This window comes from Cavia porcellus, unplaced genomic scaffold (assembly GCF_034190915.1).
Source record: "Cavia porcellus strain 051 isolate PalLab524CR breed Dunkin Hartley unplaced genomic scaffold, mCavPor4.1 scaffold_16, whole genome shotgun sequence".
Lineage (NCBI taxonomy): Eukaryota > Metazoa > Chordata > Mammalia > Rodentia > Caviidae > Cavia > Cavia porcellus.
In genome coordinates, this window is record NW_026947499.1 from 19,284,607 (window position 1) to 19,302,427 (window position 17,821).

Here is a 17,821-nt window from a genome sequence, read left to right on the forward strand (position 1 = left end):
GACTTCCAGGAGGAAGCCGGAGAAGCTGCAAAAATGGCTTGAAATTAAAAAAAAAAAAAAAAAAATCCACAAGCACCTGCTGTGTGCCTGGCACCCCTGCCCTTCTCCCTGCCTGTGGGAAAGTGACAGGTAGTTCCATTCACCCCAAAATCTGAGGTCTCCAACCCTACTCCGGGTCCCCCGTGGGAGTCAGGAGCGGCCTGTGGCTGCCAGGCTGTGCAGCAGCCCTGGAAACTAACTTGCTCTCTTCAAGGCTCAGTCCACTTACTGTCCAACAGAGCTGGGCCCAGGATGGACCCCACAGGGTGGAGAGGGCTGGACCGGGCGTGCCTCTCCCTGGCCACAGCCTGCCCCAGCCTTCCTTCCCCTTGGTGCTCGGCAAGGCGGTCCCCACACAGACCAGCTTGTGTCCCCATAGATGCCTGGTCCTCCAGATGGTCCTGGAGTACAGGACCAGGAACTCAGGCAGGGGCCTGCCCCCTCCTCCTGAGGATTAAGTGCTACACACTGACTTTACCCGTGACACAGTCCCCCTTCATCCTCTATGACAGACGGGCCTTTGAGGCTCACACTAAGTGCCCTGTACAATGAGTGGCAGAGCTGTGCTCAAGCCCCTGCCACCTGACCTCAGCCAAGTCTCAGCTTCCCGCTGCCCTGGCATCCCCACAGTGGAGCCCCCGTTCCTCCCTGCCCCCCGACTGGAATGCAGCGGCGCAGCAGTGCGGTGGAGCCCGGCTTTCCTGTATCCCTGCGGCAACATTAAATCCCACTCAAAGGGCTGGTTTTAATTGGCTTAATATACTCGTTAATAACCGCGTCTATTTAACGCACCTGTAAAAGGCCCATAACATTAACTTAATGGCAGCAACGATGTACCCAGCACTTCCAGCCAGCCTTTTAAATTTCCTGACAAGCTTTTAATGGGGCCAGGGCGGGCGGGGAAGGATGGCCTAGTTCACAGAGGGGCCACCTTGGTTTGTCCACACTCCGGTCCTATGTCTGGCTGGCAGCTGCAGCCTCCAGAAGGCCCAGCGCAGGCCCTCCTCTGGCCATGGAGCTAGCGTTCGTGTGACCTCTTCCAAGTGTGTTTAGATGTCAGGGTGGCGGGAAGAGCAAGGTCTGCCCACAGAGGCCTCCAGATCAAGCCCGGGACACAGGAGAGGAACAGAAATGGTGCAGGTCTCAACACTACAAGCAGAACCCACCGCCCCTTCCCAGAGCCGATCCTGCTTGGCAGCAGGGGCTTTTTTCTCCAAGTCTCAGTTCTGCCCTCTCTGAAAGGGAAGGAGGGCACCCAGAGGCTGGTGTTGGATGGCACCTCTTGTCACCCGCCTTGTGATCTGCCATCCCCAGACACCGCGGGCCTCTGCACTGCTGGCCTCTGGTCAGTCATGCTTTCACCAGACCCCCACAGGGACTCCTCTGTGACCCTGTGCCCCTCATATCCCAAGGCCAACTTCCCAGAGGAGCCTTTGTCACTGACCACAAGTGCAAATTGGGTGCCCCTCTACCTTGCATCAAAGCCCACACCCATAGCCTATGTCCCAGTTTCTGTGCCTGTGTATCCCAAACTGGGGCCCAACAGCATTTCTAACCGTCAGCAGTGCACAGGGCACAGTGGGGACAGCATGTGTCTCCTCCTGGTGACCCTAGGCATGGGGGTGACTAGATCTTCTGAGCTTGTTCACTAGTCTGTATGTGATGCCGGCGATCAGCTGCAACTCACCCATGTGGCTTCACTGCATGGCTGGTCTCCAGGAGGGGTGTCCACAACTCTCCAGGTGGAGCCACACTGCCTATGAAACCTTGCAGACCTCACCATGAAAGCCATCACTTCCCTGTACCCTGTTCAGTGGGTAGGAGTTACTAAGCCAGTTCAATGATTGAGTAAAGAAAATCAGGCTGTGCTGTTTGTGGGAGCCGTGTCAAAGAATTTGTGGCACATTTTAAAACCGTCTGGGCCCTGGAGCTTGCCGCTGCCTGCCTCCTGTGCCCCAGTGGCAACTCTCCAAGCGCAGGGATCTTGTCTGTTTCAACCACTGCCACATGACCAAGGCCCAGGATGGCTGATGAGTTGGGCTTGGTGGTGCACACCTGTAATCCCAGCCCTGGGGAGGCTGAGGCAGGAGGATGTTTACAAGTTTGAGGCCAGCCTGGGCTACAAAGTGAGCTTAAGGCCAGCCTGAACTGTATAGTGACAGCCTGCCTCGAAAAGACAAAATAAATGCTGGAGCTTTGCTTTCCTGACTCCTTGGCTGGACAGGTCCAGCTGACCACAGACTCACTACTCATTCGGTACAGTATTACGGGATCCCTGGGTGGCCTAAGGGGGACAGTGGTGCACAAGCCAGCTCCAGGAGCCCAAGTATGGTGGGCTGAGGAAGACAAGCCAGCAGCATTCAGTCTAGGGGGGCTGGTGTGGTAATGCAGGTCAGGACCTGCCAGGCACCCGTGGGGACCCCCCTCACGCTCCTTGAACACCAGCTTCTCCACTGCTAAGGAGCCCGTCCTGACAGCTGGCTCCCCAGCCCCTCTGTGGGGCCTTTTCCTGCTCCCTCACATTTACCCAGCAGGATGTGTGATGGTACTGAACACTCTTGGCTGGGTCCCTCCCACAGGAGGGCCTGAAATGTCCACCAGGCTGGAGTCAGGGTGGCCTAGGTCCCCATGTCACCTCCACGATGCTCTGGTAGGACAGGCGACACTGAGGCACCCAGGGGTAGCCCAGGAGAGGGTCCTCCAGCAAACAAGGTGGCGATCCCAAAAGCAATCAGGGCAGGTTGGATACTAGGGACAGTGGTGGCCTGGAGGCCCCTGCCCACTTGAAGGTGCCCGAATACCAAACACCAAGGAACACAGAGAGCTCAGGCAGGCCCAGTTCCAGGTGACACTCAGCTCAGGGCTGGGCAGCGGCTTGGGCAGCCATGACAGCCACAGCCTAGCAGGTCACCTCTGACGACCTCAAGGCCCTGGGCTAAGCTCCCTCCTGAGACCAGTCTGCCTAATTCTGCAGAAGAATGAGTTTTATGAGTCCCCTGGCCCCTGGAGGTCCTGTGTAGCATGGGGTAACAAAGACCTCAGATCCCAGCCCAGTCCCTGGATGGCTGTGCACCCCTAGCAAGCTCAGCTCCCTTTCTTCACTGCAAAACAGGGACCGAAGTATGTCGTCGCCTGCTGTATGGCAGGTGACTCCAAAACTCCACAGCCGAAAACAGCATGGAGCATTTAGACCCTGCTGGTCCGAATGGCTCAGGAAGCCACTGGGCGGTTTCCATCTGGGTCTTTGAACGCCTGGCGGGAGGCTCTTGCAATGAGGCTTATGTAGCTGCTGGCTTCAACATCTGTCATCAGCAACGGGCCTCTTGCTCCACGGGCTGCTCTGTGTTCTCATGTGGCAGCAGCTTCCCCGCTGAGCTAGGGATCCAGGAGAGCTACAGGGAAGCCACTGTGCTCGTAAGACCAGGTCCCAGAAGCCACGCTCTTTCACTTCCCCAGAGTCATTGGCTGCACAGCTCAGCCGGGGTTGATGTGGGTCCTGGGGATGGCACATGGGCGTGAATACCAGGAAGGAGAAATCCTGCGGGTGGCAGGTGTCAGAGGCCAGTTGCTAAATGCCACAGCCTGTTCCCCATCAGTAATTTGGGGACCACCTCCCATTTCTCAAAAGCCATCGCAAAAGAGCCTTGGGTAAGGGGCTAGGGATTTAGCTCAGCGGCATAAGCACCTGCCTTGCAAGCACGTGGTCGTGAGTTCAATCCCTGGTACCAATTAAAAAAAAAGCCTTGGGCGGAGAGCCTGGCACCCACTATGTGCTCTCCAAAGGCAGCAATGTTCCGGGGCCACCATCAACTCCCACAAAAGCAGGAGGTATCACACCATCCTTGAGGAGCCCCACTGACCAGAAGGGGCAAGGCGCCCCATCCTTGAATAAGTGGGGACTACCAACAGGCATCACTCTGCCTCCCCCCTCATCCTTAAGGTTTTAAACACCTAATTTATTCCATCCATTAGATAGATTTTGTAGATTTAATCATTTTCACAGTTGGTGGCTCATTGGATACTCAAGATAAACTCCAAATGAAAGTATAATGGGGAGGACAAATGAGTTTTCACACCACAATGGCAGAAACTTGCTTGGGAAGAGAGTTTAAGAGGAACAAAAATACATACAGATATAATTTTTTTTCTCCGGCAGCTGCTTTTGCTGACTCTAGTAGGTTACCACAGCTAATTTCACCAGTTTTGTTCATCTGTAAAATTGCATAAAAGTGACATTTTTGTGCTCATTATAGCAACTGCTGATTTATGGCTGGCAAATGAAGAGCTGGTCCCTTTTTTGCGGGACTCTCCGAGCGGCGCTAAGTGCCCATGAAATTGCTTGTATAATGTAGTTTAAATCCAATCTCAGAGAAAGATTCCCCCGTTGGCCAAAGTGACATTTCCATTCTCCACACCAAGTTTATTTTAGGCCACTTAGGAGGGGGCTGCCCTGGGCAGGGTCAGGATGGAGGCCCATGGAGGCCTCACCTGCCCATCCCACGTGAGGCTGGATGGACCTGAGATGTCACCACCACCTTCCTGCCCTGCTGCCCAGCCTGCACAGCTGTCAGTGCCTTGGACAGGGCTGCTCCACCCGGCCCTGCTGATGTGCAGGGCTGGACGGTTTACACGGGGGCCAGGCTGTGCACTGTGACGTGTTATTAAATGCCACCAGCTCTTCCACCCCCAGCTGGGACTAGCAAACACATCTCCAGACATTGCCATCATGGGCAATGCAGTGAGACCCACTGGCCAGCCATGAAGGGCCCACCTGGCTGCTTATGTACGTCTTATCTTGGTCTGAATGATTCCCTGTGCCCACCAGCGACAGCTTTCTGGCCTCTGGACCTCTGCCCAGCTGCTCCTGCTGCCTGAAATCAGCTTCAGGACTTGCCCAGAAGGCCTCCTACCCAGGAGAGCATTCACATGCTCTCACAGCACTGGTGTCCACAGCCGCTGCCTGCCATTCGTGGGCAAGCAACTCATCCAGGGTCTGCCCATCTGCCCCAGGGGTGCTGTCTCCTCAACCGCTCAGCCCCCCGGAATGTGCAGGCTGCACTGGAGGATGTCTCAGGACCAAGGAGGGGCTCTGAGGGGCACCACCACCTCTATGGCAGAGCAGAGGTGTACACATTAACCACAGGAGTCACACGGCCTAGATGACCCTCACAGACGGGTTCAGCAGTGCAAGGCTGTACACAGCACAGGACTCGATCTCACCCCACTCAGCCAGGCATGGCCAGGCCCTGTGGCTGGAAGTCGGGACAGCGGTGAACTGGGCTGTGGCTGGGAGACATGGGGGCCTCTCACCTTATATAAGTCCTTTTGTGAAAATTCACCAGGTTTACAGTGTGTGTAATTTCTGTATTTTACTCTGATCCAAAGCTCAAAAACCTGGAAAGTCTGGGCCTGACGCTATAATCTCAGCACTCTGGGAGGCTGAAGCAGGAAAATCACAAGTAATATCCCATCCTAGACAACTTAATGACTTAGGAAGACCCTATCTCAAAATAAATAAAAAAGGGTTGGGACAAGAGCTCAGTGCAAAGGTCCTGAGTTCCATCAAACCTGGAAGGAACAGATGAGAGGAAAGGAAGCTAGGCAGCTCTGTGAGCTTTCGTGGGCAGCAGAGGCTCGGGGCCCTGCCGAGTTGCTGGGTCAGTACTCACCAGTGTCTCTGTCCCTGCAGGCGAGATGACAGCCAGCTCCATGCATTCTTCCCGATACCCAAGCCCAGCCGAGCTGGACGCCTATGCTGAGAAGGTGGCCAACAGCCCACTGTCCATCAAGATCTTCCCCACCAACATCCGTGTGCCCCAGCACAAGCACCTCAGCCGCACGGTCAATGGCTATGACACCAGTGGCCAGCGCTACAGCCCCTACCCACAGCATGCCAGTGGCTACCAGGGGCTGCTGGCCATTGTCAAGGCTGCTGTCTCCTCCTCTAGTGCAGCCACCTCCACTGGGTCAGCCAAAAGCGTGCTCAAGAGTGCCGAGGGCAAGCGGACCAAGCTGTCGCCGGCCACTGTGCAGGTGGGCATTGCGCCCTACCCAGCACCTAGCACCCTAGGGTCCTTGGCCTACCCCAAGCCACCTGAAGCACCTGCCCCGCCACCCAGCCTGCCTGCAGCTGCCACTGCCGCCTCCGTCATCCCCCTGCCAGGCCGGGGCCTGCCCCTGCCCCCCTCTAACCTGCCTTCCATCCACAGCATCCTCTACCAGCTCAACCAGCAGTGCCAGGCCCCAGGCGCTGTGCCCACCACCTGCCAGGCCGTGGCTGTTCCTCACCCCAGCCCGGCCAAGCACGGCCCCATGCCCAGCTTCCCCAGCATGGCCTACTCAGCCACCGCGGGTCTGCCCGACTGCCGGAAAGCTACAGAGCTGGGTCCTGGAGCCACCCCATCCCTGACACTAGCTGGGGCGACCAAGCCTGCAGGGTACACGGAGGGTGGTCTAGATTACCTGCTGTGGCCACAGAAGCCACCCCCACCACCGCCCCAGCCCCTGCGCACCTACAGCAGTGGCACAGTGGCCAGCAAGTCCCCAGAGGCCTGTGGCAGTCGGGCCTACGAGCGGGCCAGTGGGTCACCCCTCAACTGCAGCGTGGGGCTGCCAGCCAGCTTCACTGTGGGCCAGTACTTCGCTGCCCCCTGGAACAGCGTGCTGGTAACCCCCACCAGCGACTGCTACAATCCTGCTGCAGCGGCAGCAGTGGCAGTGACGGAGCTCGGGCCTGGAGCCACCCGGGAGCTGGCAGGGCCTCCCGCAGACACCCTGGCAGGCCTGCCCAGCAAGAGCATGTGCAACACGTCGGTGCTGAGCAGCAGCCTGCAGTCCCTGGAGTACCTCATCAACGACATCCGGCCGCCCTGCATCAAGGAGCAGATGCTGGGCAAGGGTTACGAGACGGTGGCCGTGCCGCGGCTGCTTGACCACCAGCACGCCCACATCCGCCTGCCCGTTTACAGATAGGTCTGCTTGGCGGACACTCGGACAGATGGACAGGGTGCCAGGTGGGGACGCAGGCCGTGGAGCAAGGTGGGCAGCTCCCAGGATCCCCAGTCCCGCTCTGTGCCCATGGGGTGCCCCCCGAGGAAGCCAGGCTTTGGGCAGATGGAGGGCGGCAGGGTGACCTCACATACTGAAGCCCCTCCCCCATCACTGCCCCAGGACACAGGGAGACCCTGGGAGGGCCGGGAACACCTACACCTTCCTGCATCCGGACTGGCGAGGGCAGGGAGAGGAAAACCACTTACACACAGGGAAAGTTCTTTCTGGGTCTCTGCCAGAGGGGCTCAGGCAGGGTGGGGGACCATTCACTGCAGCCCTCATCCCCACGAGCCCCTATAAGATGGGGCCTATAAGAAGTCACCCGGCCCCAAATAGTCCCACACCAGCCAATCCAGGTAAAGATCACGCTGACCTTAGAATCCTAGAGGCCCTAGGACTACTGGCCCCTGTCTCCTCCCTCAGATTCTCTCCCCGACCCACTCCTTCCTAACACACAATCATCTTCCCACCCCCACTCTACACCCTGGACCAGTGTCTGCCCCTTTCTCTCCAATACATCTTATAGGGCTGCTGGGCACAGTTACACAGGCTGTGTACCGCATAAAGGAACCTCGTCTGAGGAGACACCACTTGCATTCTAGATGTGTATATTTATTACAATTTTCTGCATCTTTAGGAAGGGGCATCATTTTCCTATTCGCACAAAGGCACCCGAGGGGCTTAACAGTGGGCCTGCAAACTTCAGACCCCATTCAGAGGGACCCCACGTTGTCTTCAGCAAGAGTAAAGGGGGGCTGTCCTCCTGGGAGCCAGTGACGGGGCGGCCTCCTGGTTTTGGAACCATCCAACTCCTGTCCTGCAAGCCGCCCTCCAAGGCCTGAAGCCCCCGTGTGCAGCCCCTCCCCTGGCGCTCCACAGCGGTACTGTATCTCTCCAAGGCCTGTTCAAGCACTAAGTGCATTTACGAATCTCTGAGAATGTTTTTTTTTATACTAAAATTGACCATTATATTCTACTGTGAGAAGTGCAGTCTGCACTATATTGTTTTAAAAACGAAGAGACAGAAAAAAAAGAGGAAAACACAGATGGTGTCTCAGCTGTCGGCTTGGTCTGCAGCTCTTTGCCTCCCTCACTGCCTCACTTGGGGTGATGCGGGCGGTCTCCCCTCCACCCTGCTGGCCGGCCTGGCCCCCGAAAAACCTCCCACAGCTCTTCAGGTGGCCGCTGTGGGCCGGGGCTGGGCTCTTCACTCGGTGCTCTGCCCTCCAGAGCCCCAGCACTGCCTTGCTGGGGACAGACCATCTTCCTAGCTGAGCAGGGCACCCCAGCCCATACCCACTCCTCTGCCTCCTGTTCAGCTGACACAGTAAGATGCAGGGCAGAAGAGAATGCATCTGCTTCCCTGAGACCAGGGTGTCCCCCACTTTGGCAGCACACAGCTTGTCCCCAGAATCAGCCCTACATCTGGGTCAGTGGGCTGAACACAACACCCCAGCCCCCTAGAGGCCAGGTCTTGCTGGGAGACAGTCTGGGTTAGGCCACCAGGAACAGTCTTAAAGGATTTCTAATCAGCATAAACAGCAGCTCACAAAGTGCTTCTCTGGCCTCAATAACACTGCAAAGTGAGTAATAAGATCATGCCTGTAAAATACAGAGGGATCCCCACAAGGATGGGCAAGGGAGCCAGGTGGCCTGCATCCGGCCCAGCACCCTCACATCACAATGCCCACCTGGCCATCTAGAGCAAGTAGACCAGGCTCCGAATCCTGCCATGGGTCCCCTTAACACCCTGAGCCAATCTGTACCTAGAAGACCACACCACAGAGCCAAGAGGACCGAGGCCCAGAGAGCTTTGGGCAGGGCAGGCTGATCATAGGGAGGAAGCCACACCTAGGCTGGGCAGAGGCCTCTGGCTCAGCTTTTCTGGGAGTCACCAGGAAGCCACCCAAGCATCAACCTGCCAGCCAGGTGCCCACATGGGGAACTTGGGCAGAGGACCCATCATCCTCCTGGAAAGACCAGAAGGTCCTGTGCACGGGCTGGAGCCTGCCCTGGCTGGGTCTTGTCTCCCTGGGCCTCATTTCCCCCACTTGGGAGGTGAGTGGTTGACCACAAAGGGCCCTTCAGCATAGCCATTCTAGCGGGCTCTGGCCCTGCCCCGTGTTCACAGTCCCCCCGCCCCCGGGAGTACAGTGGGACAGGAAACAAAAACATCAAAGCTATAATCACCAGCAGTCGGAGGGATGCCAGGCTGCCCTTCTGCCCTCACCAGTTTCCCATGAGCCAAGTTTGCATTCACTACATCTCAGGTGGGTGAGGCCCAGCGGTGGGCAATCACCCCCCAAAGTCATGCAGCTGGGGCTGCAGAATGGAGGAGCAGCTGGGAGACCGCACAGCCCAGCCCATCCACAGCCAAGGCGGGGAGCCACCGCACAGAGTAGAGCACAGAGCCTCACCATCCTGGCAGGTGGTGCATTTGGCTCGAACCTGGAAGAGGGCAGAGCAACTTCCCACAGGGCAGAGGAGGCAGAGGAGAGGCCGCTCCCACCAGAGCAGCCTGTCTGCTCCAAGTCTCTCTGAGCCCAGGCAGGACCCCCACCCTCCCCACACACACACACACAATCCTCATGGGCCTACACCCTTCATACTCGTCAGGTCCATGCATGCCCCACGTCACCACGTTTTCTTTCATGGACACCCCAGCAGCCACAATGTTCCTGTCTCTCACAGCATCCAACCTGCCGCCCCAAAAGCACAGTGGGTCTACGCAGACCTGCAGGTGACACTCACCTGTCCAGGTGGCTTCGAATTTTTCCACTCACATCCCTGTCTTAGACCATGCATTCCTTTCAGAAGGTTGAGAGAAGTTGATAAGTTTGAACTTCTGGACTTGATCACTTCCCACCAGCCCTGCCAGGCTCTCTAAGCCACAGCCTCAACTCCAAGGTGACCCACACGCTCTGATCCCATCCCACTGTCTCACGAGCATGCGCTATACTGTGCCTGCGTAGCATACACATGGTGCTCTTAAAGCCCCACCCCCAACCCCGTGTTGTGTACACTGCAGGTGGGGTACACCTGTGATCCCCACACTAGGAGCTTGAGGGAGGAAGATCACAAGTTGGAACTCATTCCGGGCAAGATCTTGTCTCAAAAAATAAGAACAGTCTTAAGGATGTGGCGCAGTGAAGAGGCCCTGGTCAAATCCTCAGTTTTAAAACAATAAAAATGAAAACGATATATTTTTAATCAATGCATTGATCAGAACATAAGGTCATTTTAAATTAAGAAGCATACTTGCCGGGCATGGTAGCGCACACCTATAGTCCCAGCACTCAGGAGGTTGAGGCAGGAGGATCACTATAAGTCTGAGGCCAGCCTGGACTACAAAGTGAGGTCAAGGCCAGCATAGCAAAAGCCTTTCTCAAAAAGGCCAAAAAAAAAAAAAAAGAAATCCATGTACCATTCAGGTTGCTCTTAGGGGTGAGAACTCAGCTCTGAGAAGTAGCACAGAGACACATAACTAAGTTAGGTGTACTCTTCTTGATGTCGCCTTGTCCAGCTGATGTCCAATTCACCCTGGAAAGTGGGTTCCCAAAGAACTGAGAAACAGGGCTGGGGATGTAGCTTAGAAGTACAGCACTTGCCTGGCATGTGTGAAGCCCTGCATTCCAGCTCCAATAGTGTAAAATAATTTTTTGAATTAAAAAAAAAAACAGTTTGAGAAGTAGTTATATATACCCATTCTTGGAAATGCATAAATCACTTTAGTATATTAAAGGCTTCTATGACATGAATTCTCCACTCGGAAAAAGAAAAAAACTGAGGTTCAGAGAGGGAAGACAACTTGCCTATTGGCACACAGAAATTTGGATCCTAATTCTTCTGGAGGTGTCCAGGCCCCTTCTGTCCTTGAGGATAGGAGTCCTTCCTGAGTCTCACAGAGTCAGGGCCTGCTCATCCAGAGATCACAGGAAGGCTTTTCTCGAGCAGGTACTGGGGTTCCAGTTTCCCTCAGAGCTCTGCTGAGGCCACCCCAGGTGTGACAACAGCAGCCTCTGGGACCCGTCTCCAGGATCTCTCCAACCCCACCCAGCATCAGCCAAAAGCAGACCCGTGGGATCTAAGGGGTGCATGCCAAATGGAGGGTGCTCAGAGCAAGAAGTTTTTCCTGGACATACTGAGAAGGTCCCGACCCCAGCCCCATCCAGAGCCCTGGCTCTCACCTGTCAGAAACCACAGCAACCAGCTGCTTGGAAAACAATGGAAAATGGCCATGTTTGAAAAGGATCAACACACAAGCATGCATACACGCATGCACGCACGCACGCACGCACGCATGTGCACACACACTCCTTCCACCTTAGGATGAGAAAGCTCATCCCAAGAGAGCATTCAGATTCTGGCTCTATCCAGATCCAGGCTGCATAACCTTAAGCACAAGTGTTTCCTTGTGTCTCACTTTCTTCAACTCTAGAATGGCGACAATTATATAAAATGTACTTGCATCTGTATATTTCTGACTAGGTAACGGAAAATCCTGACTTAACTGGTTTAAATGAAAAACTGTACTACCTCAAATAATCATAAAGTAGGATGACCCCAGGGTTAGTTAATTCAGCAGCTCAATGGCAGTATCAAGGACCCATGTTTCTTTCATCCTGCTGGTCACAAAATAGTTGCTGCAGCTCCACATACCACATCCAGACCTGACAGGCCCCAGCAAAAAAGAAAACCAGTCTTTTCCTGTATTTGTGTTTCTCTTTCTTTCCCAGAATTTTCCTTTCCCCGCAGACCTGTCTTCTTACATTGTGGATCAGAACTGAATCATATGGCCATTCCTATATCAATACCTACAGAAATAGAATCACAGGGGTTGGCTTAGAGAAGCCCAACACTGTGCAGAGTAGGGTGGAAAACTCTGAACAAAACCAGGTGCTGTGTACAAGGAATAGGAGGCACCAGCTCCCATCCAGAAGCTCCCACATGTGGTTCCCCAGGTCCATGTGTTTTGTCCTGTTGGAGGCTGCTCCAAGAACACAGTGCTCCCAACCTGGTCCCTCCTGACCCAGCCTTCAAGTCCTCAGGCTCTTGGGCCTGGGTCTCCACTGCCCCCTACGTCCCCAACACCATCTTCTGGCTCTGTCCTCAGCCTCCCTTTCATTCTGGTCTCAAAAGCTTAAGCTGAACAAAGCTCTTCCCATCGCCCCCAGTGACTTTGGATTCCTCAAATATAAAAGGAAGGAAGTGCTTGGTTCTCATGTAAATGCTTTTGCCAAGCTGAAAATTAATAACTATGAACAGAGTCCCGGAGTATTGAATCGGCCCATTCCAAACAACCGAAACAATCCAAATGCACCGTTATCTGGGCCAGCTGCGGAGACTAACTAGCGACTATGACATTATCACATTCGGAAATGTCACAAGCATGCATTCAGAAGAGATGAACAGTGTGGCTGAATCTGGCTTTTGATTAAATAAAATCCGCAGCATTCATTTAAAACAATAATAACAGCTAATAATAACAGGGCATGTAATAATGAACTATTCATAGGCATAAGAGGTAATTGTTCAATTAAGATCCGAGAGGTTCTAAGACTGTCTTTTCTGATGGGATCCCTTTGTTTTTGCCTCCAGTAGCACTAATTATTTCCCAGTAGTGCTTTAAACTTGGGAGGAGAAAAAGGCATTCTGTCAAATATGACATACAAGTGCTTTATCATTATTAAATACACATACATGCACATAATAGGAAAGCCTTGCTGGAATGAAGACAGTGGTATGTTCAAAGGAAGAGCCCACTAAATGAGAGCTGCCAGGCTAGGGGAATCAATAAAAATGCAGGTGACAGCCAGGGACCCCACTGTAGAAGGACTTGGTCCCATCACCTCTCACCCGTCACCTCTCTCGCAAGATGAAGTACCTGGGTTCAAATCCCACTCCACCACTTACCAGTCAGATGCCCCGGGAGCCTCTCTGAGCTTTGGTTTTCCCAGCTATAAATACGGAAACCATGCCAGGCATAGTGGCGCATGCCTGTAATCCCAGCACTCTGGGAGGGAGGCTGAGGCAGGAGATTCACAAGTTCAGCTCAGCTTGAGCAGTTTAAGGACTGAGTAAGGCCAGGTCTCAAAATAAAAATGAAAAGGATGGAGGATGTAGCTGTTTGATCACCAGTACCACAAAATAAATAAATAAATAAATAAAACACAAGAAGCTGAACACAGTAAACATTCCTGGTTTGTGGGGTGGTTGTGTTCTACTTTTTTATACAGTATCTATGTCATTACCTACTGCTGCTTGCATCACATACATGCACACGCACCCAAGCACACAAGTCGGTGGTATGGTACTTAAAACCATTCCAGTCTCACCCAGCAGCCGGGGCGTCTCTGCTCCACTAGGCTCTCATCCTGGGGGCGGGGCTGGCCCAGGCACGTCTGCTCACATCCCATTGGCCAAAGTAAGTCACATGGTCCAACCCAGGTAGGGAAATTAGGATTTGCTGGTTGTGAGAGGACAAGTTTTACCGCAAAGGACATGGGTAAAAAGAGGACTGGGACTTGGGGTGCTGATATAATCTACCCTAGTATCAACACTCACCTTTGCTCAGGCTGTCCTTCCCTAGTCTCAGCCTCTAGGCTCTGAGCCACTGTAGCTGCGTCCCTGGCTCCAGACTCAGGTCTGACCAATCAGGAGCCATCCTGCTAGCCTGGCCACAGTGATTGGGTCATGTGTAAACACGTGATCCCAGTTGGTCCAATCAGAGGCAGCCCTGGGATTTTTACAGGGATGATTGGGGAACTAATAAATCTCTAAGATTGCCCAGTTGGTAGTGAGCGTGCAGTTTCTAGGCACCAACACTTTGGCAGAGCTTGCTTGAGAACTGAGTTGCCCCACTGGAAGGCAGAGCGGAAAGGCACAACAGGAGTCTAATCCTGATGGTCTCATTCAAGCCCTTTGATTCCGTCATGCTTCAAGACAAAGTTGCCTTTTTTACTAATGTGAACCAAAGTTGTTTTTTAGTAATGTGAACCAATCTGTCACATGCAACCAAAAAACTATAACTAATACCTGGGGGCTATGGGGTGCTATATTAAAAATACAACTTCATAGGATCACAGTGAGGATTAAATGAGGTGATATATGTAAAAGCACTAAGATCAAGCCTGAGACATCTGATGGGTTCATGTACTGCACGAGGATTTTTAAAAAATTATTAGAACTATAATAAATATACTTCTAGAACTCCTAGTACTTATTCAGCCCATTAGTTGGGAAAGGAAAGGTAATAAGTTATGGGGGAAAGGGTACTTATTAGGGTCAGCTCCTGGGCCCAAATCTGCATTCCCCCATTAACAGTGTGAGCCCAAGCAGGCCATATCACCTGAGCTTTGTTCAAAAAGAGAATGAAACCTCTTTTTCCCCACTTGCCAGGATTACCCAGGAGACTAAATGAAGTCACGTGCAAAAGGCCTAGGGCTCGGGAATGACGAATGCTACTTATGTCCCAAGAAGCTATCAGCAGGTGCAACTGTCCTAAGGGGAAATGCACTCTGTACACCTAACAGTGTAGCCACGTAGAGCTTGTAGATTCCCTTCTTTCCCATACAATCAGGGGCTGGCTGGGAGCCGGGGCTCTCTCCTTGTGAGCACCTTGTGACATCTACTTCTGGCCCAGAAAAAAACTGAGTATGGATCACTTTTGCACCATTGTAAATATCAGAAAATTCAAAGCAGAACCATCACATATCAGGGTCTGTTTGTCCTGCCTCAGGTTCAAACCCTGCCTCCCTCACTCACAAGCTGAGTAGAGTCCTCAGTCATAGAGACGCTGTAGCCTGGCAGGCACTGAATGCCAGGGTCAAGGTCACAGCAGGTACTTCATACATGGTAGCTGTCACGACTGCCCGAGAAATGGCTGGAGGAGCCAAGGAGCTTCAGCTTGGAGAAGAGCAGACAAGATGGGAGAGTGAGGAATCTCAAACTAGGACCTTAAACTAAAGATGTTGCTTTCTTAGGCCATTAGAGACATGAGCCTCCCATCCCAGAAAGTATGCAAGGAGTATGGCAAAAGGAGAGTAAAAGATCAATGATTCCCAAATATCAGCCCATAATGTAGTCATCACTCTCTCCATGAATTTTTATTCATCTAACGCAGCTCCTTAAATCATTGAAGTTTTTTCATAAATGAATGTTGTAAAACACCCCTGAGAGCACTACTTTATCTAAAAAAATCACTAACACTTGTCATAAATAGGTCTCATAACTCTAAAAAGAAAATAAAATTATGTTTTGAATTTCTTTGTTACTACATCCTTCCAGAAGTTCTGAGCTACAGCTTTTTCTCTGTGGGAAACAGAGATTAAGGCAGATGTGGTGGCAAACACTATAATCCTAGCCACTTGGGGAGACGAGGCAGGAAGATTGAAAGTTTGAGACTAGTTAGACAATGTAACTTGTCTCAAAACTTTTTAAAAAGCATTGAAAACTTAAAAGGGGTAGGAGTGTAGCTCAGTAGTCACGTGTCCCCAGTACCACAAAAGAGGCCACGGTGCTGGGGTTGTGGCTCCATGGTGTTCACCTACTATGTGTCAGACCCTGGATGCAATCGCAGCACTGGAAAAGGAAAGAGAAGCATCAAATTGTGACCTGGACATCATCAGGAAGTACTGAGTATGGACAGGAGAATATCTTAAAACTATGACTCAATCTCTAAATGTGTCCGCTAAAACTATTTTGGCACAGCACCAGCACATGTCCTGCGCTTTGAAGAACATGGAAAGAAAGGGTGATCTTCAAGATCTTACTGGACCTAGTAGGTTTGTGGCGCTGGGTTCAAGCCCCATCACCGAAAAATAAATTAAATTAAATTAAATTAAATTAAATTAAATACTGGAACAAACAGAAAACCTCAAAGACTTGAAAACTTTTTAAATAGTAAACACATGGCTACAAGTGTACTTAGAGGAGAATTCATAGCCAAAATTATGTCATCATCACTTTAAAACTGTTTTACATTCATTAAGTACTTACCTCCAGGAATTACCAAGTCCTGCTGAGTGGAAAGGAAAGTGTTTTCGTTCTGTGGGTCTGCAGGCCCCATAATGAGCTGCAGCTGTCCTTGGAGACCGTGCTGACAGTGGAGGGTGGACCTCTGAGAAAACACCTCAATGGACGCTACAGATTGCCTAGGAAATGGGGTGCCCCATTCTCTTTTCTCTCAGAACCCAGATCTTGTTAGAATCACTTCTCTCCTCCATATTAGAATCTGCTTTCTAGGCCCATTCAATTTTGGTTTCCTGTCTGATGATTGGATAAAGCATGAGACACCCAACAGGATACTGGCCTCAAGAAATTCAATTGAAATTTGAATGTTGAAATTCAATACATAGATGCTGAGGGGATAAATGAGTGGCAGATGTGGGCCATTAGTGAATCAGAGACCCTCAGCCAGCTTTGATGCCCTAAGTTTTGATATCCTGACAAGACTACTAATATTCCTTTTCATCCATCCAGTGGAAGCTTTCTGTCATTTGGTCCCTAAATCATAAACTGTATGAACACTACAATCACGACCCTCTCTTCTTTGGAGGGTCCAGCAGATCACTCCATCTTCACAAAGGCTGTGCCCATTTAATAGTTAAAGACACTGAGGCAAGACTGCACTCTAGCTCTGGACCCCAATGCAGAGCTTTCTAGAACCAGCCCTCATATGGCCCTTTTTCTCCTGCACTATCTCTCCCTAAAGGGCACCTAAGGCAAACAGCGCCTCCCCTTGACATCTGTACGTGTCTGCAAGGAGTGTCAGACCGAGGCAGCCATCTTGTCTCCTGGCCAACTCAGAGAGAGCCCAACTCAACAAGCAGAGGAATGTTTTCACCTCAGCTAGAGCTGAAGAAAGATGTGCCCCTTTCTGCCCCAGACGTCCTTCTGGGGGTCAGCCAGTCAGTCTCTGTCCTACCGGAAGCCCAGGGTGAGGGAAGGACACCCATCTGCCTCCAGAGTTGCCCCACAGACCCCCATTGTCATGGGGCAGCATTTACCCCTTGTCTGTCAGATCAGAACAGCTCCACACCTTCCCCAACAAGGGGCAGGGACCTGATGCAGGTGCTGCGGACACTGGGGTCCAGTGTGCCAGGGCCTGGATCAGCTTGGGGAAGGTGGAGTGCCACCCACGCCCTTCCTGTTCACATCCGGTCCTTCTGTCGTCCATCCATCTTTATCCCTCTCACAGATGAGGATGGGGTCCCAGAGAGGTAAAGCATCTCAAGCCCAATCTCCCCACACAGCACCCGTGGCCAATGTCGGGGCAGACGCCCCAGGCTGCAGACCCCACCCCGTGCCCTTTCCACAGCCAGGCCTCTGCCACAGGGGGGCCCCCTCCCAGCCAGCTCTCCCCAGCAAGCTTCCAGGAAGGACAGAGACCCGGCTCCAGCAGCACAGGGCAGGGGCCGCAGGAGGAGATGGCATCGTGTCCCCTCAGAACCTTCCTACTCCTCAGCAGCATCGCTCCTCCCCACCCCCTCAGTCATCATCTTCCCCGGGGCCACTCCAGGCTCAGCCCCACCCCTAGGCCACTGCCACCACCGCCAGCCACCACCATTACCGCCACTACCCAGCCCTCACCCACCAACGCCCTGCAGGCCACCGTCAGCATGCGCCCTAGTCACATGCTCACCCTTCGCCGCCAGCATTTCCAGCACTCCCGACACCCCTGGGGTCACCTGTGTTGGTCACCATCACCCTCACCCCCACCATCTCCACCATC

At 52.8% G+C, this 17,821-nt stretch overlaps 1 protein-coding gene across 3 annotated transcripts in view; it reads left to right on the forward strand.

The window, feature by feature from the left end:
* The window catches only part of Fam222a (family with sequence similarity 222 member A), a 49,247-nt gene extending 41,113 nt beyond the window's left edge, over nt 1-8,134 (forward strand). For all 3 annotated transcript variants that reach the window (XM_003477909.5, XM_063225822.1, XM_023560783.2), the window contains exon 3: nt 5,729-8,134. In XM_003477909.5, the coding sequence (XP_003477957.1) occupies nt 5,729-7,011 (1,283 nt within the window). In that variant the 3' untranslated portion in view covers nt 7,012-8,134. The remainder of the gene's footprint in view (nt 1-5,728) is intronic.
* The last annotated feature ends 9,687 nt before the right edge of the window (nt 8,135-17,821 follow it).